At 48.2% G+C, this 26,627-nt stretch overlaps 7 protein-coding genes across 9 annotated transcripts; 2 read left to right on the top strand and 5 right to left on the bottom strand.

The window, feature by feature from the left end:
* Positions 1-8,290: 8,290 nt before the first annotated feature.
* Positions 8,291-8,976, bottom strand: LOC108165154. Of its 2 annotated transcripts, none has more exons than XM_017301224.2 (2): positions 8,880-8,976; positions 8,291-8,822 (listed from the first exon to the last, which is right to left on the bottom strand). In XM_017301224.2, exon 2 carries the CDS (start codon positions 8,786-8,788, stop codon positions 8,345-8,347), a length of 444 nt encoding a protein of 147 aa, XP_017156713.1. In that variant the 5' UTR covers positions 8,789-8,822; positions 8,880-8,976; the 3' UTR covers positions 8,291-8,344. The 2 variants fall into 2 exon arrangements, with proteins under 2 accessions (XP_017156713.1, XP_017156721.1); XM_017301232.2 differs by having other exon boundaries at positions 8,291-8,818; positions 8,880-8,971.
* Positions 8,977-12,757: 3,781 nt separating this feature from the next.
* Positions 12,758-14,714, top strand: LOC108165028 (serine protease easter). The gene is made up of 3 exons (XM_017301065.2): positions 12,758-12,951; positions 13,022-13,167; positions 13,237-14,714. Exons 1-3 carry the CDS (start codon positions 12,873-12,875, stop codon positions 14,263-14,265), a joined length of 1,254 nt encoding a protein of 417 aa, XP_017156554.1. The 5' UTR covers positions 12,758-12,872; the 3' UTR covers positions 14,266-14,714.
* A 256-nt stretch (positions 14,715-14,970) lies between these two features.
* LOC108165030 lies at positions 14,971-15,583 on the bottom strand. Its single transcript, XM_017301067.2, has one exon. It carries the CDS (start codon positions 15,434-15,436, stop codon positions 15,206-15,208), a length of 231 nt encoding a protein of 76 aa, XP_017156556.1. The 5' UTR covers positions 15,437-15,583; the 3' UTR covers positions 14,971-15,205.
* A 2,272-nt stretch (positions 15,584-17,855) lies between these two features.
* LOC108165029 lies at positions 17,856-19,154 on the bottom strand. The gene is made up of 2 exons (XM_017301066.2): positions 18,294-19,154; positions 17,856-18,126 (listed from the first exon to the last, which is right to left on the bottom strand). Exons 1-2 carry the CDS (start codon positions 18,526-18,528, stop codon positions 18,110-18,112), a joined length of 252 nt encoding a protein of 83 aa, XP_017156555.1. The 5' UTR covers positions 18,529-19,154; the 3' UTR covers positions 17,856-18,109.
* A 1,008-nt stretch (positions 19,155-20,162) lies between these two features.
* Positions 20,163-20,706, bottom strand: LOC108151079. The gene is made up of 2 exons (XM_017279465.2): positions 20,401-20,706; positions 20,163-20,333 (listed from the first exon to the last, which is right to left on the bottom strand). Exons 1-2 carry the CDS (start codon positions 20,689-20,691, stop codon positions 20,325-20,327), a joined length of 300 nt encoding a protein of 99 aa, XP_017134954.1. The 5' UTR covers positions 20,692-20,706; the 3' UTR covers positions 20,163-20,324.
* A 464-nt stretch (positions 20,707-21,170) lies between these two features.
* LOC108165126 (GRB10-interacting GYF protein 2) lies at positions 21,171-23,401 on the bottom strand. The gene is made up of 2 exons (XM_017301190.2): positions 21,492-23,401; positions 21,171-21,417 (listed from the first exon to the last, which is right to left on the bottom strand). Exons 1-2 carry the CDS (start codon positions 22,573-22,575, stop codon positions 21,353-21,355), a joined length of 1,149 nt encoding a protein of 382 aa, XP_017156679.1. The 5' UTR covers positions 22,576-23,401; the 3' UTR covers positions 21,171-21,352.
* Positions 23,402-25,240: 1,839 nt separating this feature from the next.
* Positions 25,241-26,337, top strand: LOC108165243. Of its 2 annotated transcripts, none has more exons than XM_033399071.1 (3): positions 25,241-25,536; positions 25,613-25,723; positions 25,765-26,337. In XM_033399071.1, exons 1-3 carry the CDS (start codon positions 25,269-25,271, stop codon positions 26,181-26,183), a joined length of 798 nt encoding a protein of 265 aa, XP_033254962.1. In that variant the 5' UTR covers positions 25,241-25,268; the 3' UTR covers positions 26,184-26,337. The 2 variants fall into 2 exon arrangements, with proteins under 2 accessions (XP_033254962.1, XP_017156773.1); XM_017301284.2 differs by having other exon boundaries at positions 25,242-25,536; positions 25,783-26,337.
* Positions 26,338-26,627: the final 290 nt, after the last annotated feature.

Here is a 26,627-nt window from a genome sequence, read left to right as displayed (position 1 = left end):
CCAAATGCCACATGCCACATGCCACATGCCTCCACTCATTCTTCGCCCACCCCCCCATTCCCCCAGCCATATTGCTGATGTCGCTGCAAATTAACATTTTGTAACGCGTTTCGGTTGCTGCCGTGTTTTCATTTCACACTTCCCTCAGATACTCCTCCTATCTGCATGTGTAGTTGTGTATCTGTGTGTTTGTGACATGCATTTGACACAGGAACAGGACACGGCAATTGCCTAACACCACCCCGTCCCTCTCCCACTCCCACTCCCTCTCCCTCTCCCTCCACACTTCAGAGCCAACCACAGACAGAGTCCTGTGGCAAATTTGTTGTATTTGCGCTTGATTGCCAAATCAAATATTTGCTGTACTCCGAGTCCGAGGGCATGACCGATGGGGTGGGGCTTGGATTTGGGATATGGGATTTGGGATTGGCTTCCATTTCACACATAAATATATCAAACAATTCCGAGTGGAAAAACCCCAGACAGAGAGACGAGAGGGGTGGAAAGAGAGAGGCGGACATTTTTGGATTTTAATTTTCCCGAAAAACTGTTTAATTCGGGCAAACAAATTCTTTTTTTTTTTTTTTTTGGTGGATGTGAATTGCTGATTGTTGGGTAAATTTGATTATAGTTGATTTATTGTTTGTAAAACCCTTTCACACACAAACAGGAAAAGCAGAGGCAAATAATTTGTGGCCCCCCGAAGCTATACGATAGAAAAAATAATGGCAGAACAGATCATTTATTGAACGGTTAAACCCTAAAATGTTTAGCTCTCTGTAGGATCCAATAGAAGAATACGAGAGAGAGGGAGAGAGTCGTTCGAGTCCCCCGATTTCGAGGAACTCCACCGAATAATCCTATATGCATAACGGTAAAGGTAAAGATAAAGCATTCAGTACATACTAGAATAATTAACTATAATGGTATTTAAATACATTTATCACATAGTGAAAAACCAACCAAAAACCAAAATACAAAAAACAAAAAAAACAAAAACAAAAACTAAATGCTTTGTATGTTTAAAGATTTAAGTAGCAAAAAACCAAGGCAAGAAAACACCAAGTGTGTAGTGTAATAAAAGCAAAATAATATATGAAAAATGGAAAATATATACAAAAATAAAAATACTTAAGATCAAACACAGTGCATAAAGTATATATCGTACATGTATGTATTTATTGTAAATCCCCAGCCCCCAGCTTGCCCCCATCCCCATCCCCGGCCCACCACTTGTTGTGTGTTGAATCCCCCGTCGAATATAGTGTATAAAAAGATTTGCAAACCACAAATTATATATATATATAATTATACATGTATACCCATAGAAATGTATTGTATATGAAGACAACAAATATACGGGAATATATATAGTACATATACAATCAAAAACTGTGCGTCTGTGCCTCTCTTTCTCCTCAGAAACAGCAACAGCCATAGCCATAGCCATAGCTAATCCCCGGCCCGAGAGGAAATTACCTGTAACAGCATAACAATTACTTATTTCCGAAAGCCTTCTCCGCTCCATTTTAATGACAATGCCCAAGGAGGCTACGGCTTCGGCTACGAAGGGAGGAGGGGTGAGCACACACACTCCCACGCTAGAAGGGACGTCCCCTGTAAGAAAGAAAAAAACTAATTTCCGCCACGCCCACCATGGAACAATAAAGCTGCCGCTGTTTGTCGTCCTCGTCGTCATGAGAGGGGCCCCAACACACAAAAAAAAGAATATCAAACAAAATTAGAAGTAAAACCAAACAAAAAAGCAGTTGGCAGGCGACTGGGGTATACCCTGGAAAATATATATGATATATCAGATGCAGCATACGAGAAGTAAGAGTGTAAGTATTTCGATGCCATGCCATTACCCATTAGATTAGATGGCAAATTTAATCAAGGATCTGCCCTCCGAATCGTATGTGAATTTGATTGCTAATTGCTATGGTCACTTACGGCTTTCGGCTTTCGGCTTTCAGCTTCAGCTTAACGATCCATTGGATATCCACCTGTTCCACATCGGAATGTAATCAAACCCAAACAACATTTTATTTAATAGTTTGCCGCTGGAGAGGAGAGATCACGAAGGGCGCTAGAGCGCGGAGAGCGCGGAGAGAATAAATAAATATAATAATAAGATGATAAAATGGATTTTCGTGTTGGCCAAGTTTATGTGTCGTTGCCATTGTTGTTGCTGTTCTCCCCCGATAAAAATCTCTTTCATTTCCCATTTGAATTTGTGCTGTGTGCCCTGTGCCCTGTGCCGTGCGCCGTTCGGGCATGGCATATGTTCGGGATGGGGTCCATGGACGCATCTTATCGAGGAATAAAAAAAAAAAACCAACGAGAAAGCAGGAGCAACGAAATAAATGCCGGATATCCTGGCTCTGGTTCGGAGCTTCCCCTCTACCCTGCAGGACACAGGATACACGGCAGCAGGCAAAAGGCAGGAGGCAGGAGGCAGTGTTAATAGGCGGGCGACAACAGCAACAAATTTGTTAAACAAACGACAGCCAGCCCCCACCCACTGCGTCTCCTTAAGAGCCTGAGCCGATGCGGCTCTCTGAGTCTTGGCTTTAATAGATTTGGCGGATTCTTTTTGGCTGGGTTCAATGGCCATTCCCCTTGGCTATTGATTTTTTTTTTTTGTTCTGTTCTGTTTTTGTTTCTGTTTTCGATTCGGACTGGGCGTCTGTTCTGTTCTGTTCTGTTCCGTTCTGTTCAATTCCGTTCCGGTTTCTTCTAATTTGTGGCCGCGACTGCTGCCGTTTTCAATTTCATGGGCAAACACAAAGAGGCAGCAGCCAGGGCCAGAGTCAGAGCCAGAGCCAGAACCAGAGCACCGCCTGATGATGACGTTCGCAGACGTTTCACTTCTCCTCCGCCGCAATCGGATTACACATGCAAAACCAAAAAAGGAAACCAGCCCCCAAACCCCCTCTCCACCAAACCTGAAGAAAAACCCCCGAAAAACAAACAAGCACAAACGAAACGTGGCCGGCCGACTGCATTTTCAATTTCGATACTAAAAAGCGCCACAGAATCAAATCGAACACACAGGAAAAGCAAACGGAAAGCGGAAAACGGAAAATGGATGACGGGGGAAAAGTCACACCCATGGATACCCTCTATCACTGGGATCACACTTCCACAAGAGATCCAGGCAGATCTTCCCAGACTGGGCGTGTGGGCCACATTCCGAAACTGGTTTATTTGAGGGGACCTTCGCTCGTCTGCCACAAAACGCATGTACCCGCATGTGGCAGGGCCTGCTTCGATGCAGCTCCCCTGTCGGCTGTCAGAAGCGTGGCCAGCAAATTGGAAATATGAAAACTGCAAACTGGGAAACGAATCAACAAACCGATCGGCCGGACAAGCGTGCGACAAGGCCCCAAGCCCCAAGCCCCGAAACGAAACGAATCGAATCGAATCGAATCGAACAGGGACTCTCTCTGGTCGGACTCTGGAAGGTGGCTTCGGAAGCCGGATGTTAACGGCCAGCAGCTGTAGGTGCAGCAGGATGCAAGGACTACTGGCACAGGGACAGGGCCGGCAGACAAAACCCCCCAAAACAAAAGAGGAAATTAAAATATGCAGACCAAAAACCACGCGTTTTGAATTTTCGCGCGTTTTTTGGGGTTACGATTTTTGCATAAATTCAGATGGTGCCCCATGGCCCATGAACCCATACTCTGTACTCCGTACTCCGTACTCCGTACTGCGTACTCTGCGCTGTAACATCAGCCGTCATCGAAGCGAGAGAGCCATGTATCATCAAAATATGCAAATCTGGAATGCCGCTGCTGCTGCCACGTGAACTGGGACTCAAACTCGTACTCACGGATACTCGCGGATGCTCGGACATTCGGACTCGCCTTTTGCTCTCGATTTCGATTTGGGGTTACGACTGCATGCCTACATGGGGGCTGGGGGTCGGGGGTCTGGCAGCAGTAAATAAGGCCGTGTCAGAGGAGTAGAAGGCGGGGCCCTGGTCCCTGGTCCCCGGTCCCCGGTCCCCGGTCAGAAGTCATTGCCTTTGGGGGCTGGGAATTTATACTTATGCATGTCGTATCGGTCACGTTCCCTGCTAATCAGGGGCGTAAGCTGCCCTTAATGCTGTGAAAGGGATAGGGACATTACCCCCACATCTGAAATGCTCAAGGACATAGCATCGGACACGCTACCGGATGGATGCGGAAAGGTCAGGTATGGTAGGCACTCGTATTATTCATTTGAGGCGTTTAGTTATTCGATTTTTATTCAATATCATTCTATTCGATTCGATGCGATTCGATTGTCTGTTGTTTTGTATAGTTTTCCCAGCTCTGTACCGCAAATACAATTTCCCATAGCCTTGCCCATTTGCTGCTGCTTGCCCCTCTATGCATTTATGGATTGTCCTACGATTTATGCACATGTTCGATGCAGTCGTTTCGATACAGTTGAAGCGCCCAGGGTTAAAGGCAACCTAAGGGGCATGTGGCAAAACGATTTATGCGCTGCCAGATAGAAATCGATTGGGCATCTCTCTCTCTCTCCCTCTCTCTCGCTGGTTCCTGGTTCCTGGCTCCTTAACCGACACCGACACCCCACAGCCAAGGGGGCAGGCGGTGAGTGTTTAGATTGAATGTAAACTGCACTTATGACAATGAACAGGTGACCCGAGCACCACCCACACGCCTGCCACGCCGTGGGGCAAGACTCTAGAGCCAGAGTAAGGAAACGAATATCGGTTCCTGCACAATACAGTGGGCAAGCCATGGCTGGAATGGATTGAATTCCCCATCTATATCGCCAAGAACCTATTGGGTTGATCCATTGGATCCTTGAATGCCTTTGCCCATTTTTTTGCTAAGCTTTATCGTCATCTGTCCCACTGTGCACTACGGACACCTCTTTCACCTCACAAAGTGGGGTCTTAGCAGGGCAGCGACCTTCCCAACTTTTGCGAAATATTCACATGCTTGCCACCACTGACCCCTGACCCCCACGACCCAAACTCTGCCACCATTCAGGAGCCACCAGGAGGAGCAAAAGAGGAGTCTCTGGCTGCAGCAATTTCTATTTCTTTTTATGATTTATGGTGCTGAAATATTAGTTTTGCTTATTTCATATAGACGATGGCGATGGCGATGGCGATGGCCCAGGTCTCAGTCGCTGTCGCTGTCGCTGTCGCTGTCTCTGTCCATGCCCCTGGTGCTGCCCCCGCTCTCTGTGCCTGGGACGGGGTGGGGAGTGGAGTAAGAGCAGGTTCCCAAAGACCAGAACCAGGAACCGGGAACCAGAACCACTCTATTCCCTAAGTAGCACGTCTGAGTTGCATAGCTCATTTTGTGCTCGGCAGGCAAGCGTTTATAATAATCGTAGACGGGGTACTTGCCACCTGGCACCTGCCAGAAGCCGCATGCTCAATGCTCCATGCTCCATGCTCCATGCCACCTGCCCACCGGCTGTCTCTCACTGCTTCGCTACGGCATCGGTATGGATATGGGTATTCCTGTGGTTCGGTCTCTCTCAGATGCCAAATGAAATTGTTTCGATCGAACCCCGTTTCCATCTTGCAACTGTTGCAAAAATCAATCCCTCATGTACGGGTGCGTGCGTGCTGCGTGCTGCACGTGGGTGCAGGAGGAGAGTCCTTGTCCTTGTGTTGAATGTGTTAATAAATTGCCACTTGCAGCTATTTTGCAGCAAAATGGCAAATTGGCTTTTATGCAATTGGCAATCGATGGCTTCGATTTCGATGCCGCAAAGTCACTTGGAATCGTTGTCTCACTTCAATCCATGCCACGATCCATACTCCACCCCCCGTTCGGGGGTTCAAGTGTTTGCCATAAAATTTGATTATGACCTTTGCCAGGAGATGTTCTAGTGTGTGTGTGTGTGTATGTGTGTGCGTGTGTGTGTGTAAGGAAACTCATCCTTCAGTCATATGTAAATTGACACTGTCAATGGCAGAGAAAAAGCCTCAAAATGTTGCACGACGATGGAGTGCCTCCCAAACGAGTAATGCTGGCACCGTGATCACGACACGTCGTGATTGCTAGAGAGCGAGAGAGTCACAGTCAAGTAGACAGAACTGCTACTACACCAAGAAAAATAGTCCGTGACATTTGTATATTTACACATAGATTTAAATATTTATGCCAACAGATGTGTCAATAATATGAAAATAATTGATTTAAACATGTAATTTGTCATATGCCTTAATCATGCCCAAGCAATGTATGCAGTTGTCTCTGCAATCTTGCGACTTAGAAGGCTCTCGACTCTCGATCTACGTCGTTCGTAACCAAAAACGACGAGCCCCGAGTAGGCAGGCAGCGGTCTGCGGTCAGAGACGAACGATAGCCTGGAAGAGAACTAAAGAGTCTTTGCTACTACTCAATCCCCTAAAAACCCTTTCTTATTTCTTTAATCTTAGGCATCTCCTTTTGAGTTCGTGGTTGCGACTCCCCTGGAACGTTCATCTCTAGCTCTCGTTTCACGGGTTTGCACCTTCCCCCAAGTTGCATGTCAAATGTCGCTTTGAGCATTTCTTTGGCAGGCGAAATTTTTCTTTTTCTTTTCCTTCTGCTGCCGTTGTTGTGCTCGCTCCGTGTTTTGTGTTTTGCGTTTTGTGTGGCGGCTCATTAAAAACGCCAAAAGTTTAAGGCCTACTAAACACCTCATCCCCACAACACCCCAATGTCAACACGCACAAAGGAGCAGAGCAGAGACGAGACGAGACGAGACGGTTGGATGGGGACGGGAATGGGAATGGGGATGGGCGAAGGGTGACGGGGGGCCGGCTCTGTGGGGTTGTTATGCGTTTGCTGGAGCAGTTAACATATTCATTTTGTCACACCTCGAAATATGAGCAAAGACAAAGGCAGTGGCGGAGGTGGAACGGGGAACGGGGAACGGGGAAGGACCGAAACCGAAGAAGGACCCGCACCTCGAAAGGAGTAGGGGCTTCTTGGGGGAGCTGGGTGCGTGTCAATAGGTTGATGTGTTTATTTGCCTGCTCCTGCCCCTGCTCCCTTCTATAATCAATGTGCTTTTGGGCCTGGCACGGGGCACAGGGCTGCATTTGGAATCAAATCGAACAGGGAGTGGATGGTGGTGGGTCGAGAGATCTTTCTCCCCAAGACTTTCTCTGGGGACTTGCTGTTAAAGCCAAATCGAACTTAAGCCCCTGATCGCGTTGGGAATGAAATTTAATTTTATGACTCATTATTTTACACACGCACAGAGGCCGTGGAACAGGGCATAGGGGTGGAGACGGGGGTTCCTGGAAGGTGAAAAACAGAATAAAGAACTTGACGACGGAGCACATAAATATCGCCTGGGGGCCTCGCCGTTAAATGAGCTCCGTGAGACATTCGCCGTTCCGCCTTCTTAGACACCTCTTAGCCTTAACCCCAGTCTGCCTGTTTATTTGGCTTATTTATTCGGCCCTTGCTGCCTGACTGCCTGACTGCCTGCCTGTCGTTTCATGCACACTTTTACTTTTACTTGCCATACAATTGTCGAATGGATGGAGGATTGCCCGCCCGCCTGTGTGCGCCTCGTGTGCGCGGCTCTTGACGTCGCGTCGTCGCGTGGGAAGACCCATAAGAGACCCACCCACCCAGAGGTCTCCCCATAGAATCAGCGGGGAGTCATGTCTATTTAAATCGAAGCGAAATCAATTTCGGGATTCGCGTTTTATGCACAAAGCACACATAAAATGCTCGCATGAAGCGAGTCTTAACCGTGCCCCACCTTCCCATCCATCCCAGCGGGGAAAGTGGAGCGGGGGTGGGTGGTTTCAGTGGCTGCTGATGCATTCACATTTGAGCACATTGTTGACAATTGAAATGTTTGTGTGCCCTCGTGTTTAAACGGTTGACAGAGGCGTAGCCCCCACATTTTCCGCAGACTTATAAATAGTATGCGAAAGGTATGGGTATGGGTGATATTTTGGGTTTATAGCAAATATTTACATCGTTTGTTCTACGATATGTGGAACAACATTGTGTCATCTTCCTCTAATCGCCGTGATGCGTCGCTGCCTTTGGACTGTGTGCTTGAATATGTCATGCCTTGCCGTCTCGTCGTTCCACCAATACTCTTACACGCATGCAGAGAGACACTATGGTTATCTCGCTCTAGTCCAGGGCTGCAACACCACGAGACACGCTTGTTTTGCTCTGTGTGTGTGCGTGTGTCCGCAAAAGCAGAACAAGAATACCAACAAAGCACATAGAATGAGAAGACGAAAAAGAAACGAAAAGAAACGAAAAGAAACGAAAAAGAAAATAAGTGCGGTCTAAAGGTTATTCTCTTTAATTAGTTTCATATTGATATCATCAGGCACACGACATTAGTCGATCTCTCTAATGAATTTAAGGTGCTTGCCCTCGAGGTGCACGACGCCCACGTAATACTGAGACTTATAGTAGTAGTAATCCTCATAGCAATTGCTTAACACAAGGTCAAGATTGCCGTTCAATGACACCAGATAGCCGCGTAGAATGGTGTCGTATGATATGTAAGCCTCCACTAAACGGTCCAAGTATTTATGAAGATCCCAGAACGCCATCGGCAGAGCATCACGGGTTCTGGTGATCCAGCGGGGAAAGCCCGGCAATACGGTGTATAGCTGTACATAATCCAATATAAAATCATCCACTTTGACACCAGATTCTGAAAATCCAGCCGACTCTGGAATTCCAGTAGATTTTTCCATTTCGCCGACGGCATCTACCTTTTCGACAGATTCGTTAGTTGCAGCTGCTGCTTTTTTCATGTCATCAGAATTGTCCATTGTAAGGGATTCTATTATTTCCTTTGCTAACTAACTAGATTTATATAATAAATATCAGAACTGTTTGCAAATTTCAATTATAGATAAGTACCTTATTTTCTGGACCAAAAAGCTTCGCCAATTTCTCTCAGATGCCAACTGGACTGAAAAAAAAAAACCTGATGTCCCGCTTATGCCTTTTGCCAGCTGTCTAATTACACATACTCACTAAAAACTCACATGTGATCCATGGCTTACTGTAGTCATCTCCCTCTAACCAATTGATTTGTAAGGGTGACGGCATCTATTGCTGTGTGCAAGGCAAGGCATATTATAAAAATGGTAAGGCCCTGGCTTCTCCCTGCTTTCTTTCATTTTAAAAGGCAACTATCGTAAGGGAGCATATAATTATATGTTCGACATGCAGGATAGGCAGATACTTTTAGTTTCCTAGGGAATACCCGAAATTTCATTTTCAGGTGTTCAGCAGCCAATTGCCAGAGTGTATCGGCATTTGGTGACGTAGTCCTGAGCAACGATAGTGAGTATAATTCGTCCGTTTCGTTTGTCACCTCGTTGACTGGCACCTTGGCCTTGGGCAGGGCAATATGTTGTACAGTAGTGCGTCTATATGAACATCGCTTAGAATAGCCATTCTGCTTATTTACGGTTTGGTAAAGAAATATAAAAAAAGATTACTACTTTTGTTTGAAAAAAATAGAAGTTTTGTTCAAAAAAATTTCGTATACGTATGAATGTGTAAGGTCTGATTTCCTTCAACTCTGGGGCCGCCCCCCTCAGACTAAGCCTCTGACCGCATCAGATGCTCCTCCACCTGCCTGGTACTCACGTGTGGTAGTGCCTACCCCCGTCGCCCTCTGCAGCGCAGCCTCTGAGTGTGTGCTTGTGTGCTCTGTGCAAAAAATAATCGTATTTCCGATTTGCGATTTGCGATTTGTGATTAGCGTGCGATAAACATTCACCGTTTTACTCCGCCTTTGTTCGCGCTCTTTATGCTGCCACCGATTCCTCCCTACCCCGCACCAAGACGGATGTATCCTCTCAAGCCAGAATTTCGGGTGCTTATCCCCGGGAATGCCCTTCCATTCCATTCCATTCCATTCCATTCCATTCGCCGACGCGCAGTCGAGCATAAATATTGCACGTTGACTTCAAGTGAATTGGAAACTTTTATTTATTCGCATTTTTGTGCGACCTGAGCCCTATACCCCTGCAATGGGTTCTACAAATAATCAGACAAGTCCGTCGATTCCAGATCTAAGCTTGTGCCAATGGGATTTCTTACATGATCGATCCGCAAGGGTATTTAAAGACAGCTTTTCATTCGTTTTTTGTTTGCATTTCACTCCGATTGTTCGACTTTCGTTTATGTGGCGATAAAAGTGTTTCCCTCAATGGCTTTCCCCTTCCCGGCCCGGCCCGGCCGTGCCCTGCCCCTGACCGAACGATGACGACTTGAATTTTCAATTAAAAAAATAAACAAAAAAATGAAGAAACTTTGCAGCCGCAGTGAGGGGGACATTTCTGAATGGTTATTCATAAGCACGCTACAGTTACCCGGCCCGGCCATGAATCAATTCAGAAAGTCCAAAGTCCAATGGGTTCTATGGGTGTGCGGGGGAAAGGGAATGCCAAGGGGAAGGTGGGGCGAAACGGGAAGCACTGGGGCAAGTGACAGTCATTGTAGCAGAAATTATTCTGCTGAAATTTTATCAGTATTCTCTTGAACTTTCTGCCCCTGCCACACAGCAGCACAAGGGTTTGTGGCTAGGGCTGGGTGCGTGATTCCCCCAGAAATTGCTCGATGTTCACGTTGATCCGTCCGGGGATCAGGCTGTTCAAAATGGAGGTTATCATACATCACACTTGTGCTCCTTCCACAGACAGTACGCCTCGGATCTCGTGAGTCACGCCACCATCTCGAGGATGCTCAAATGGTTTCATGTTGCTGACGGAGGCGGCAACATTATCGCCAGCAACATTATTCATTATCGGTCTACCCGTCCGCCAGCCAGCCCTCCTTCCGCCGGTCAACCCGTTGGCCGTTTCCAGTCGGTGACACTGCAACAGATACTCGTACTTCTGCTCTGCCTCAAGGAAGTTTTGGCTGGCTTCCTTCCTAGGGAAGAACTCAGCCTCCCGACCTAACAACCTACCAGCAACCTCCTGAAAGTCAAAGCTCTGGACAAACTTTTGTGTGCTCTGAAAAAATAGTCATAAAAGAAAAGGAAAGACATGGCGCAACAGTCAACAGGAAACAGCCAAGAAAGGCCGGGGTCCAGCCATCGTCCCAGATTCGACTTGTGTGTCCTGGCACTCAAATCAGGCAGAAGGATTCAATGAAATGGCGAAATACTACATATGTATACGGAATTTGATAGATTCTCTCCATGAAATTACGTCATTAAATAGTAGCTGAAATGTTGCTTGGAACACGCTTGCAATCATTCAAGGGGTAACAAAGATTCGACTTTCCCCGGACACCGACTCTGGCCGTGCAGTGCAGCAGTTGGATTTTCCTAGTCTTAAATATTTTGCATTTATGCAAAATGGCGATGTCTTGCAACAACAAGAAAACCTTCGCTTCCAAATGGAGAGCAGCTTTTCCTTCTCTGGGAAAACTTGAAACTCTTGTTCCGTGTGCGCTTTTTGCTTTCGCCCTGTGACTGCACCAGCTCCTGCGACTGGCCCTATGTCCTCTATAGATACATATATGTACATATGTACCTTCCAATTCGCGTTCGATCCGAAACTTCATTTCAATCGTTAAGGATGACTATATCCAGCAGATTGCCGAATCTGGATCAGATCGGATAATTATTATAGGCAGAAGGAACAAATGAAATTGCAGTGTCTACTCAACGCCGTCCGAGAGCCTACCCATCCTCTTTCTCTCTCTTTGTCTCACACACTCTTCCTTTTGCAGTGGCGGAGGGTAACGAACGAGCGTCACTCCTCGCATTGCAGTTGCGGTTTCAGCACCAGCAATACCATGCCACTCTCTCTCGGCGCTTAGAAGATTAAGCGCTAGAAAGAGATAGATTCCTGCATCCGACTAGCGAATGGTCCTCGAAAGAGAGCAGATGTGTTAAAGACGTCACCTTATTACTGAATTCATCTTGAGCAGTTTTCTTCGTCACCGAGTACTTTATAATTGTAGTATCTCTCTCTCTCTTTCCCTTAAAGACTACTGCTTGCCTTTATTCTACAAATTCCCGACAAATACATGCATAATTACTTGCGTTATAATAATAATGATATCGATAAGCGTTGGGCGATGTGTGGCTGGGTTTTGCATCTGCTTCGTCGGTGTTTTTCAAATGGGTGGTTTTGGAAATGCCACAACTGGAGAACCGTATAGCCGTAGAACTGGTTGCGGCGTTGGGCCAACGGCAAAATGTCTGGGAATAATTATCAATGCATATGTATATTTATGAAATCAGTCATAAGTGACTAGAGTAGAGTAGTAGATTAGACTAGAGACAAGACTAGAATTTCACTCACTCGAGCTACTTTCCAGTCGACGAATGTTATTCGCACACTTTATGGCCTGATAACAGAAAACTGCAACGAAATTAACAGCAATCTGCTGTTCATACATACATACATATAAGCATGTACGGGAATATATATGTACGCATTTATGTGCCAGTACTTAGTATGTGTGTATTGAATGTAGAATGAATACGTAGCTGAATAATTATTGTACGAGCAATGGAAGGCAGCAGGCAGCTGGAAGCGAGACCTGGTGCTGGAACTGGAAGTCGCCGTGGGAAGCCAATCTGGAACGGGTTTTCCCTGGCACACAGCTGAAATCAATGAGTATCGATCAAGCTAATCGGCTGATCAATGCGGCAAGGGGCGATCTGTGGAAATGCCAAGCTTCAGGCGGCCACCGGCCAGCGGGTTGGGGGCTGGGGGTCACAGCACGAGGCCGTCGCACCGCTCAGCCGAGCAAATCGCATTGCGATATGATAGCCACTAGTCGATCATCAGCATCCGAGGCGGCAGCTAGTATAAACAGCAACAGAACAACATCGCCAGAACAAACAGTAGAACAGTAAAATCTCAACGAAACTCGAAAATGCTGCGTCTCCACGGAACTGGGATGCTGCCGGTGCTCCTCCTGCTGGCCCTGCAGGCTTTCGCCCAGCGTTGGGAAAGTAAGTGATTGGCTGGGCCTCTACGGATGATCCTACTCTGCTAAACTTTGCTTGCACCTCCATTGTCCAGGGACAATGACTCACTTTGGGAACTGCCACACGGCGGACTTTGGCCGTGGCACATGCGTCGATCCCGGCAACTGTGACTTCTACGATGTGGACAAGCTGGATGCCTCCAGCAAGCGACAATGCTACTCCCGGCAGAGACCCGATTTGGTAAGTTATATGGTTATATATGGATACCACGATGGTATAGATATATGTATGACGTCCTCCTACATTCAGGTATGCTGTCCGCGAGAGAGCAACATCATACCCGCTCTGGGGATACGCATCAACAACAAGAACAGCAGCAACAACAACAGCGGAAGCACCACAACCACGGAGCGACCCTTGCTGAGACTGCAAGCAGCCCCCCCACCGAATACATTGCCGCCGCGACCACCCACCAGCCCGGATCAGTTGCCCCAGTATCCATACTGCGGCACGGCCTTCGCTTCCCGAGTGTTCGGCGGCTCCGTTGCGGGCATCCTCGAGTTCCCCTGGACGACACTGCTGGAGTACTCCGAGGAGGGCGGCAATAAGAGCTATGTATGTGGGGCTGCATTCATTGCCCAGCGCTGGCTGGTGACGGCCGCCCACTGCACTCACGTGTTCTTCATGGGCCCCGGCCGGCGGCTGACGGGCGCCCGGCTGGGCGAATGGAACAAGGCCACCGATCCTGACTGCATAACGAACTTGAACGGCAGGCGGGAGTGCGTGCCCCCCCATATCCGGGTGAGCATCGATCGCATCCTGCCGCACGAGCAGTTCTCCGTCAAGAATCTGACCAACGACATCGCCCTGCTGCGCCTGGCCAGGCCCGTCAATTGGTTGCAGATGCAGCACGTGGAGCCCGTCTGCTTGCCGCCGGTACGCGGGCCACTGGCCAACCAGCTGGTGGGCTCCGCCGTCGACGTCTCCGGCTGGGGACGCACGGAAAACAGCGAGTCGAGCAACTTCAAACGGAAGGCCATGCTCATTGTGCAGCCCCTCGACCAGTGCCAGGCGGCCTTCAGGAAGGACGGCCAAGTACTGAACGACAGCCAGCTGTGTGCCAGCGGCGGCATTGGAGTTGACTCCTGCAACGGCGACTCCGGCGGACCGCTCACCGTCGAGGCCAGCACACCGCAGCGGGATCGCTTCGTCTATCTCGCGGGAGTCGTCTCGTTCGGGCGCGAGGAGTGCGGCCAGACGGAGTTCTCCGGCGTCTACACGAGGATCAGCAGCCACATGGACTGGATCGAGCAGACCATTCGAGCGAATCGCATTTAGTTCTTCCTGGGGATTCCCTCAGGCTATACTCGTATATTTTCTTCTGTTTTTTTCGTTGTGTTGTTGTCTATCTGCTAAATTCCGTGCGACGTCATGGTGTCATCGCTCACGTCACTGATTTCCGCCCGGGGCAATTTGTCAAACATGTTGTGTGTCGGCCTCCCCATATCGGGCCGGGCAGGTTCGGATCGCAATCTAACCGTAGATTAAATTTCTTTGCTCATGACACGCAAAAGTATATTGATGGCTCACCCAATGTACACTATGGAACTGGGCACTGGGACAGCACACACCACACAGAGACGTGCGGGACTTACCCAACAAGCCGAGGGAGAGCGGGATGCCTCTGAGTTCGCCATCAGATCTTGATCGGTGGCAAGCTCCATGAGTTGTGTAGAATGTACACAAAAATGAAATTAATATTAAATTACCACAAAACAAGATTTGGATTTCATTCCTCTAAATTCTTCTAAAACTCTAAGACATTATCACTTTCCCTATACTTATGTATACAAACTACAGTCAAGGAAAGTCCTCTCATTGAGCTTTCATGCTTTTGATTCAAAGATGATTCCTTAGTTGTGGTTTAGTTTTTTTAAATTTCATTTAACATGAAGTACAAATTAAGCTATCTTTTAGCGATTGATGATGATGATTCCATTTAATGGAGGCTCTAAAATTTCCACACAATGTACTCGTATCGTGTCGTATCTTTACCTCGATTTTAGTTTATTGTGCGTTGAATGTACGTACGTGTGTATATTTAGCGACTATTTCGTAACCAGCTACAAATAAATAACGTAATAAATATCGGAATAAACCTATGCAACTACTTCTAAGAGCGGGGGCAATAAATTAGCTTACAAATAACTCAAAAAAAGATTTTAAATTAATAACAATAGACAAGGAGATTTTGTGGTTGGCGTTGGGGTCCTCCCTCTCAGGTGCTGCGGCCAAAGATCAGTGCTCGACGACAGCGGTCCCGATGGTCCCGCATCTTGCCGGCGGGACAGGGCCGCGGAAGTTTCCGCGAGACGAGCAGCTGGCTGTGGAGGGTGCGGCTGTGCGGATTGAAGAAGATCAGACGGCGGGCCTCCGTGGTCCGGTCGTGCTGCGCCAGGATGAGGCAGAGTATCAGCACAGCTGTGAGCAAGAGACGTTGCAGCTTCATTTCTCGGCGAGATTTGATTGAACTTTCCAATAGGTTCTATTCGAAGTCTGGTCGTACTTCTGTCTTTTTTTGTGGGATTTTTTGAAGGCACGCGCGGTTGCTGGCTTGGAGATTGTTACGCTAGCGCACCGCTTTTATGACTGGGCGCGTTTCCCGATGTTGCGCCTGTCGATATTCAGTGTCGATAGCCCAAGACGGCGACCGCCGCACACAAATCGATAAGATAAGCCCCCCTAAAGGCATTCCACAGCCCACCGATAAGATAGCCTCTGCTGGCAGTGCGGCTCCAGGCCGTTTATTCCCCATTGGAATATACAAATATCTATTGTACGAGTATGTCGGCCCATTGCTATATAAAAACATTGTCTACGGTCTGGGCTTCGGGTCTTTGGACTGGGCTCTCGGTCTCTCCGTCTCTCGGTCTCTCCGTCTCCGTCTCTGTCTCTGTAGACTGCCAAGCGGTGCCCCTGGTGGCTATTTTCGTCCCTTACCCATCTCTCGCACGATGACGAAGTCGCTCGACGCACATTCCGCTGCCATGTGTCGCTGTTCGGCAGAAGTTGGCTGGGGCTGTTAGGACTTCGTCATGCGGTGGATCACTGAGCAACGAACGCGTCGTGTCTCCGCCCCTCTTATCAGTGACGCCTCCCATCCGGTCTGAAGAAAACGAAAACGATTCCCCGATGCCATACCCCATTCCTCAGCCTGAAGTTATGCCATGCCATTCAGTTGTTGAATGAATGTAGAATGTAGAATGTCGACCAGTTGTTTCGGACCTCCACAACACGACGCTCTGATGTACGAGCATGTATAGTATGTACCTCTGAATAGCATTTTGCACGCTTGTGAAATGAGAGTTTTTCATTCACTAATTGTCTCCGAGTGTGTGACATGTCGATAAGGTCGTTTGATGAATCCGATTCGAAGCCGAATCACCTGCACGCTGATGAAACAGTCACTAGAAGTCAGTCCACCCCCCCCACCCCATTCGATTACATGCTCAGCCCCAGCCGCAGCCGCAGTCCCAGTCCCAGCCCCAGCCCTGCCCCTACCTCTGACGTAGCATGTCCAATAATGCGTCGGGGTCCAAAGTTTCATGCGGATCTAGTCGTCGCCTTGTCGGAGGGTAGGGTTTTGGCCTGAATCTTTTTTGGCACGTTCAAGTGATCGATAGAGCGGGCCGGGCCTGTCGCTAGTCCGCCGGCAGTTACACCACACTCACACACTGATTAGATCGTAGCTTCTGGTAGATTCGGATTCGATTTCGACAACCTTCCGCGTAAATTCGATTTACGATCTTAGACAAATGCCTAAGATATGTTTGTCGAGTAGATCCCCCATTTACTACGAAACAGACCATTATTATTACAAAGAAAAGTTTATTTGTTTCAAATTCTGTGTAAATTTAAGTGAATTTATTAGTAAATGTGGTCCAAAAGCGGAGTTCATTTGATTAAAATTCGGAGTAGATTTTGATAAATTTCGGAGTAAATTTGAACTAAGTTTAGAGTTATTTTTTTAGATTCTTAGTAAAATTTAGTGAAGTTCGGAGTAAATTTGGTCTAAGGCAACGTTTTAAGTTCCGAGTAGATTTTCGAACATTTCGGAGTAAATTTTGGTCTAAGTTCTGAGTTTATTTTTTTAAATTGGGAACAAATTTTTGCCAAATGGAGTAAGTTCGGACTTTATTCGGTTAAAATATTAAAAGGCGGAGACGATTTTCTTTGACTTCGTAAAATAAGATTCTGAATTTGCTCGGAGTAAGTCCTACAAATTTCGAACGCTTGAATGCTCTTTCGATAGTCTCACCCTTCATCTCATCCTTCTCATCGTTTCGAGTCGCCCCATCGGCCATTTGGGGACACTGGACTCGAGGAGTAGAAGGAACTCCCAGATAAAACGGCATGCAGCCCTTATATGCGGAAAGCGTTTAAGCCAAGTCGGCATTATAATTGGAAAATCAAATATTTCCGATTCCACTTAAGAAGCTGATATCATTGACACCTTTAGACCAGCCCCAGAACATGCCAGTGTCGAAAGCCGAGGCCTGGAAAGCCCATGCGTAATGGGTTTTTAATTGATAAGATAGAGGGACGGGACTCTAAAGCGATGAGAGAGTTCATGAAACTGCCATCGAATTCCGATGTCATCCAAGTGAATGGTGAATGATATGCAAATTTATGCATCACACTTGTGTCCACAATCGTCCATGGAATGCACAACAATGGGAGGGGGCGGGTTTGATATTTCCAGAATTGCGTTTGCGATGCATCGATGTTTTGTGTGAATTTATCTGTAATTAACTGGCAGCAATTGCAGTGCCACGACGAGACGACGAGTGGCAGCCGCAGCCGCAGCCGAATTCCAATCCACAATTCACAAAAATTAAATTAAAACAAAAAAAAATAAGACGCACACACTGGGTTTTATTCAAGTATAGATATTTGTATTTATTATTATATATGTTGTAGTAAGTATGTGTATTTTGGTTGTAAAATAGGGCGAATTCTAGATCGAGTGCGAGGCAGATAAATAACATAAATAAATAGAGCACGAATAATGCTGTTGTTTTGAGAGAGTTGGAGATTCGTTTCGATGGATTGGTTTGGTTTTGATTTTGGTTTTGGTTTGGTTTTTTTTCATTTTGGACGCTTTCACTGGCTCTTTCCCTCCTCAGCAGCGCACGCCATCTGCAAGACAGAGACAGAAATAATAGATACGAAAGCAATTTTTCGAGTAGTAATCTAAAAGCGGTTGGCGCTCGACAGGTTGACGGGTTGACATCTCCGCGTCGATTCCATGACCGGCGATGGCGAGGCAATGACGCACTCGACGGCTACGTATACGTAATATTCACCTGCATTGTACGAAATGATGCGACGACAATTGCCGCGATGATCGTGCATATGACACTGCGGGCAGGGCTTCTCCATGCCATGCGTGGCCAAGATCTGTCCGCGATGGATGCCATTGGGGGCCAAGAAGATCACGCGACGCGACTCGCTACCCGCCGGGGCACAAAACACGATCACCGCGAGCAGGCAGACCGAATACAGGAGCAGCTGATGGACGTTGCAGCGTTGCAGCGACATATCGACCTCGTTCTGGGGGAATCTCCGAGAGATAGCGAATCCGAATCCGAATCCGAATGCGAATCCGAATGACGAGAACGAGAACGAAAACGAGACAAAAATGGATTGATATGAGCCAACCGTAGCAATCCTCTAACTGGCGTGCTCAAATGCCGGCAGTTAACTGATTATATATGATTCGGAGGTAGCACTTCTTAAGTGCGGTTCGCTTGTCTTTTTCGTTTTCATTGAATTGATAAAACCCCAACAGGGTGCTCCTTCAAACCCCAAAACCCAGCCACCCACCACTGCCATACCTTGTGGGAGCCTCACTCGCCCGGACACCCTGTAAGCGCTTTTGGGCGAATCTTATCTGGCCGAACTGTGCTCCGTCCTCCCTGTCATTTGCAATCTGTGTAATTGAGTGTTTCACCAGACCCACACCCACACCCACACCAATTCCCTCCGAAGATACAGATACAGATAAGTCTAAGACTAGTTGCCGACTGGCTATATCAGACCGTGCGCGGGAGGTGATAATATCACACTATCGTTAGCCTGTCAGCCCGTCAACTAGTCAGCCCCCCCGCCTAATGCATTTGCATAGGACGTGGCCCGAGACGCGACTGGGTCGCCTTAACCCACTCAAAGCAGAGGATTGTTATGGGTTAATATCTGCGGGGATTTTTTCTTGCTTTCTGGGAATTCTTGAAGCCTACAAACATTAAAATTCATTAATAAAATAAAGAAGATTTAGAGAAAGAAAAAGTAACTCAAGATTTGTAAAAAATAAAATATAATATTAAAAATTAATAAGGTTAATTCATAATTCATGAAGAAAAAATGACCAAACAAAATAAATCACAAATCAAAGTTTCATAGAATAAAACCCCTAAGATTTGAACGTCATCCGGTGGGGCGGGGGGGCTGATAGATTGTTATTTTTAAAACTGAGTAAGTGAATGGGTTAATTGCTTCGCTATTTTTGTCTTGAAGATCCGAAGGAGGAGATACTGAAGCTACTAGATACTGGCAATTGGTGCGATTCGCGGGGCCAATTTCGTTTGGAATTTTAGCCAGGTAATGCTCGTGAGCCATGCGAAATTCTGTATAATTCGGTGGGGCACGACCACGCGACTCCACACACAATCGACAGCGATTAGGGGGCAGACGTTGCTCGTCGCATGGCCTGATGGCTGATGGTCTTCCCCACTCACGCTGTCTCCCAGGTGGAAAACGATGACGGCCTCAACGTCACGGTTCAATATATTACGGCATGCGGCAAACGGCCTTTTGCCGTCTTTATCGGAGGTACCTGAAATTTCCCGAAAATATGACTGCAAAACCCATCGTTGCCGTTTCGGTGGGGTATGGTAGGGCCCCATTAATAGCCAGATGAGTCAGACGACGGGACAGTACTCCATTATCTGTTGTCGAGTTGTATCTTGTGGGTCGTAATGTATCTTCCTATCTGGGGCACTTTTTCACGTCCCGTATCTGCCATAATTTCATCATAATTGCACGTGATGTGACGCAGCTGGCGCCGCCTCCGCTTCTGGGGTCAAGGTCCGTGGAGTGGAGTAAGTGGAGTGGATCCCCTCTATGGATCGCTCAACCTAGGGTAATTTTAATTTTCATTACAGTCTCCACACAAGTTCCGGCATACTTTTGGGCGGCTTCCTGTTTATTGGGGTCTTATCTGTATCTTTGTTTATGAAAGCGTTTTGTATTGGATTTTCATTTCTTTTCACTTTAATCTCTACACAAAACAAAAACAATAAAAATAAGGCGTAGACATCACTGATTTGGGCATGGGCCTAGACAATCTGCAAGCGAAAGATTCGATTCGATTCAACCTATCTACTGTCCAGTATCCTCAAGGAAGACACTCACCCTCCGACAGCGGCCATGATGATCGTGCATGTACCCTCGATGGCAGTTGCCCCGTCCCACATCGAAGAGCATGCCCTTGCCGAGCCTGTCCGTCGCATTCTTGCCCGCCTGGAGGGTCTGGTTCTCTTTCAGCTGGTTAAAGTATATCACCCGACCCGCTCCGTCCCCGTGCAGGGGCAGTCGGAGCAGGAACAGCAGGAGCACGAGCACCCCGGCCGGCAGCAGTAGCAGTCGCATCTCGTTCCAAATGCCTCTATTGGACTGAGCGCCCAACTCGCGACCGAGCGCCATGTGCCATGTGCCGTGTGCCGTGCGCCATGCCCCGGCGATCCAGAGCTTATCAGCTCTGATTAGGGTCTACTGCCCACTCTCTGGCTATCACGTATCTCTCTGGTTGCTACAGAATATCATCATCCAACTCATTTGTGGCATGCCATTGGGCGGCGATGGTAAAAGAATTGATGATGATACCTTTTGAATACTCTACCTCCCACAGCTGCGATCAAAATACATGCCTGCACTTTGAATGACAAGCATATAGACGTATAGATTATACTCGTTGTGGGACACTCGTTGCAAGATAATTGATCTCGGGTATCTTTGTGAGATACTCGCTATGAGATACTAGTTGTGGAATACTCGTTATGCTTTCCTCGTTATAAAGAGCCTTTGTATAATTCTAGGATTTATCAAGTGCTGCTTTATGCTTACAAATTTCATGGAATGGAATGGAATTCTATTCTTTTCTAGAACCAGTGTTGATTAGCTCATTGATGTTGTTTTATATATATTGCATTTTTTATTCATCTAGTGTACATCTTTATCGACTTACATCACAAGGAGGAACTCTAGTTTTTTTTTCTACTTTTTTCCATACTCTCTCTTTTTCTTTCTCTCTCTCTCTCTCTCCCTTCGTTCATTGTGGACGACCTTCTTCCGTGCTTTCCTTTTTCTAGCGTGCTGTGGCGCCCGGCGCCGCACGATAGACACAATTATCGGGATCGACCGTGATGAGCTCTGTTTGATTAGAGGAAGGTTCCGTTCCGGATTAGCTGTATCGGATCAGGGGTGAATCCTTTTCTTCGACTTACCCTGGGCCACATCCTTGATGCAGCTGCGCTGCGTTCGTCTGCCGCGCGACTGTCGCCCGTGGCTGTGACGGGGCTTCTCCTCCCGCTGCTCCTCCTCCTCAGAGGTGGAGATGGCAGCCGCTGCCGCTGCCGCCGCCTCCTGATGGCGCCTCCGTGTCGTGACCTGCACGGCACTCTGGGCACTCTCCGAACGCTCCTGGAGGATGTTCTCGCTGGACGAGTGCTTTGGCGGCCTGCGGCGGCGCTGTCGCATCCGGCTGAAGCTCTCCTCCCGGATGACCAGGGTGCCCGCCTTGCTGGTCCGCAGATAGTAGCGCGGCGCCCTCTCCACGTCCTGCTCCTGGGCGTACTCCGGCGATGAGTGGCGCCCACGCGAGAGGCTGAACCGCTCCAAAATGGAGCTGTGGGAGCGCCGGTAGCGCCGCTTCTCTCGCGGCCCTGACGACGACGAGTTCGCCGTGGTGGTGGTCATGGTGGTCGTGGATGTGGACGGCGGCGTTGGATACACGGGTAGCTCCACCTCCACCTCCTCCTCCTGCTCGACGAGCGGCTTGGGGGACTCCAGGAATCGGACGCCCCGCAGCGAGCTGGAGCGACGGGAGCTGCCGCTGCCGCTGCCCCAGCCACTGCCACTGCCGGGCTCCCAGTTGGGCAGCTCGTGGGTGTTGATCTCAATGCAACTTCCGCTGCCCATGTGAGAATGCTCCCGGCTCCTGCTCCTGCTCGGACTGGGCGTGGCCTCGGCGATATGCAGGCCATGGAAGTCGCGTGCCAGGCAGCCGCTCAGATTCGATGTGGCCGACCTCTTGCGGCGGATCCTCTGCGACTCTCGCTGTCCCTGTGGCGGATCGGTGGATCGATAGGTCTGCTCGCTGCCGCTGTGGGCGTCGACTAGAAGGGCGCCCGTGTGGTCGTACAGCAGGATGCGTGGCAGGGCGATGTTGCTGCAACTGCGGGAGGTGCTCAGCTCCCAGTTCCAGTGCGGGGGCTTGCGTAACTGGAGGCTGAGCAGATTTGCCAGCGGACCGGCATCGGCCTCCTCTGCCTGTTCCTGCTCCTCATCTGGGGACTGGGACTGGGACATCCCAAGGCATGGACTGGAACTCTCTCGAGAGGGGGATTCGGATACGTCTAGGGGTCTTCCTTCCACCTGTTGGCTGTCTGTTGACTGTTTGATCTTCCGCTGGCTCTGATCTTCGCTTCTTCGTTGCTTCGCTGCTTCGTTGCTTCTTTTGGTTGGCCTCTGGCCAATTTATTGTTTATCCCAACTATGTGTTCACAGTGGACACTCGATGGGTGGATCAGTCTTTTTGGGGGGGCACTACTTTGGCACTTGATTTTGTTTTTCTTTTTTGGAGTTTTTAAGTTTTGGCTTTTGTTTTTTGAAGAATTTCAAATTCGAATTTTGTTTTCCTTTTATATTGGCCTGTACTTTTCTCGCTTGTTCTCTGTGTGTGTTCTTTTTATGTGGATTTCACTGTCCTCCTGCCCACGCTTTCAATTATTTTTGGCTTTTTCCTTGCATTCACTCACTTGGCTTCGTTCTCTTTCATGTTCCTCCCTCCATCTATTTTTAGGTGGAATCGCTCCCTGATCTAGATGATCGCAGCTCCCATTCCCAGTTCCCAGTTGACGCCCCTACCCCTGCCCCTGCCCCTGCCACTGCCCCTGCCTTACGCCCCACAGGCCTCCACCAAGTGACATTTAAGTGCGTGCCACTGTGCCACTTTTCGCTGCCGCACAACGCGAACCAAAACAGAGAATTCTGTTGACTCTCTCTCTCGCTCTCGCACTCTCTCTCTTTCTTATGCGGATATCTAACGTCCGTCTCGCTCTTTTCTGTGTGCCCTGCGATCAGCTGAGATCGCTGCCAGCTCCGCTTTTGTCCGCCCGCTAACACGATTCGTTGCCAACTGTTCGGCTTGGCCGCATCTCTGGCCCGAAGAAACCAAACAGTTTTCCCTCCTCCCCCCCACAACTCATAGCTCCCCAACCACCCAACCCCACCCCTGGCTGATCATATTCAATATACACGGTACTCAAAGGGGTATATGCGTGGGGGGTAATCGTCCAAGAAGATGTACTCAAGATAGTTCTTAGAGAATTAAGGAACCTTAAAGATACAAAAATATATCAAGTTTGTCTGGATTGTAGATACATTTACACTCAGAGAAATAAAACGTACACCTAGATTTAAATATTTACAATAATAGACAAAGTGTTTTCCAATTACTTTTTGGCATATTCAAATCATTCTCTGTTTTTGTTTTCTTTGAGAGTAGATATTATCTTCTAATCCCTGTAAGCCCCATCGAAATTGGATAATTCTTCCAGCCAAACGAAGAAAATTGTAAGGTTTATGGGTAATCGTATTTCATGGTTGCCACAGCCAAGCACACAAAACGCCGACAGGGCTGCCATCTTCTCTCTGTAAACCTTCTCTCGAGAAAGAGATTGCCTGTGCAATGGGTATCTTATGGTTTCGTATCATAGTGTTATTTGTATTCCTTCTTGATTTTTGCATATTTCACGCTCTCACAAACGAAGTGAATTTTTGTACAGAAATTGCTGTGTGATTTTCTTCGTTCATGCGGGGCCGTTGAAATATTTTCCTTTTTGTTTATCTATTCTGAAGCACATCCCTCGCTATCCCCCCCGCTCATGTCCATCTCCCTGTCCACACACACACAGCCCCCAAACCGAGGAAAACACACACAGATATTTTCTGTTATGTTATTGGGAAATGCCTGAACATATGTACATATGTGGCATCCGTCGGTCGGTTGGTCGGTCGGTCGGTCGGTCGGCTAATTTGCTCGACGCTCTCTTCCCATTGCCGACATTCTGCCATTGAAAAATGACAAACAAACAGAAGCAGAAATAACAAGAAAAACCGAAAACCAAAAAGCAAAATGCAAAGGAAAAACGACAACTAAAATGGAAAACGAAAAAGAAAAGCCAGGAACGAACATATGTACTTATGTATGGGGAAAACGACATTTCGCATATTTTTCATCAGAAACAAATTGGCCCGTTTGGGCTTATCGATGGGCGGCAAACAGAATGGGGGTGGGGGACTTGAGGTCTTGACACTTGTGGATGAGTCAGCTGGGCGGGCACTTGAGCTATCGAATGGCTATCGATTACCCAAAGGGTGTTGCGCGGGAATGCTGGCACTCGCCGTTCATCCATTGTGTACTATTTTTGGGACCGTCCGATATCCATAGTCATCCGTGGATTATGCACTCGAAAGCTGATTGGCCGATTGGCCATTCAAAATAGATTTTAGGCCTCGATTTTTTATCGAATGTAACTCTGCCTGAAAATGCACTCTAATTCGCCTGGTCGCGAGCCCATGGACTCGCCCGAAATGCAGTAGGGTGCTGTGCCGCTCCAACCTCTGTGGCATGACGTGTTTGGCATTGCAATGCGGATGGGGGGAAAGGGGGCGTGGCAATTATGTTTGCGGCCAATTTGTTGGCTGGCACGAGGAAATCTAATTTATGTAGCCGCCGACATTGATGCATCGTCATGAGGCGTGAGCGGCAATTAACGGCAACAGCCCGGGAGTATGCCACAAACTTGCCCCACACTCGCCTCTCGGTGCCTCCCGCTGCCATCCGCTGCCTCTCACTGACAGTTGCTCGGCTGCTCTCGGAAAAAGCCAAGGTCGGAGCGAAGGGTTATCGCGATTGATAAGCTTCCGCCACAGATTCTTCGCAGCTCGAACAGCTCCTCCGACTTGGGCAATTGAGTAGTTGAGTGGAAGACAACGCCATGAATAGATCCCTGGCCATCATCCTCTTGGTGATAATTGGCTGCGGCAGCCTGGAGCTGCTTGAGGCCCGCTCCGTCCCACTGCCGGACGAGCCCCACAGGCGATACGTGCGCCGACGGGTGGCACGCTACGACCCCGATCTGGATATTGTCGAGGTGAAGAACGTGTACTTCGTGCGGCGGCCCAAGAAGGTGGTGACACACCCAATCAGCGAAGAGGAGATGGATAGGCGCATGCGTTGCGACTTCGAGCCCCAACGCAGTGAATGTGAGTGTTCTAGAGAATCAGAATCAGAAGTGCTGGGATCGGCAAAGTACCAAACATTTTGTTGCCCCCTCAACAGGCCAGGACCTCGGCGCGATTCCAGCACCGCAAGCGCCCTCCACGACACCGATCAGCGGTGACTCCATGGATCGGCGGATCCGCTGCGACTTTGACCCCACAGCAGATGATTGTAAGTGGAGTGCGGAGCGAGGCAATCAACTCTCGGCTAAGGCGGTTACCCTTTTCCAGGCAAGACAGCAGCGACTGGCACACAGCCACCGCCACGAAGCACCACACGTGCCACCACCACAACGAGAAGCACCACACCAGCCACCACCACAACGAGCAGAACCACACTAGCCACCACCACAACCACCACGGATTTGCCACTACTGCCCGAGCTGACGGATCCCGAGGAGGTGGAGGAGGTGGTGGAGGAGCAGACGACCACAGAGGCTGACTACCATCTTCCCGAAGAGGATGACGACTATATGGATGGAGACGAAAAGGGCGATGACGACACGGGCACCAATGCGGATGCGGACGAAGGCGCCACAGACGTCCCGGATGAGGAGGACGACTTCGACACTGATCCAGACGATGGCAATATTGGGCCTTTCGATGACGAAAGCGTTTGGAATTCACGCTAATCCACACGGAAGTCATTCGCCGCCACATCCGAGTATCTTCCTTGACGTGCGCCATTTAAGGCCCAGCGAAATTTTATAATTAAGCGCGAAATGCCAGAGAGAACGAACTCAATAAAATAGCAATGACGGAAGTCAGTGTCTGTCCTAAGCGAGATGCGATCGAGCTGACGATCTAATGAATCTATATGGGCATCGGGATCAATCGAAACATCTTTTATTAACGTTATAGATAAAACTTCAGCGGTAGATTTTCTACATAAATCGTTCACTCTTGTCGCACTTTGGTATCGGTATCAAACGTTCCTTTCTGTCATATATCGATTACCTTCATCAACGCAAGAGATTTCTATGGGTAAATGAACCCTTAATTTATCCCATCGATTCGATATCTATCTATTGGTCCTATAATTTATGTATATATGTATATCTTCATTTTGTTTTGAT

The sequence above is a fragment of the Drosophila miranda genome, chromosome XL (assembly GCF_003369915.1).
Source record: "Drosophila miranda strain MSH22 chromosome XL, D.miranda_PacBio2.1, whole genome shotgun sequence".
NCBI lineage: Eukaryota > Metazoa > Arthropoda > Insecta > Diptera > Drosophilidae > Drosophila > Drosophila miranda.
Note: the sequence above shows the minus strand (reverse complement) of the source record. Positions and strands in the feature narration are given on the sequence as shown.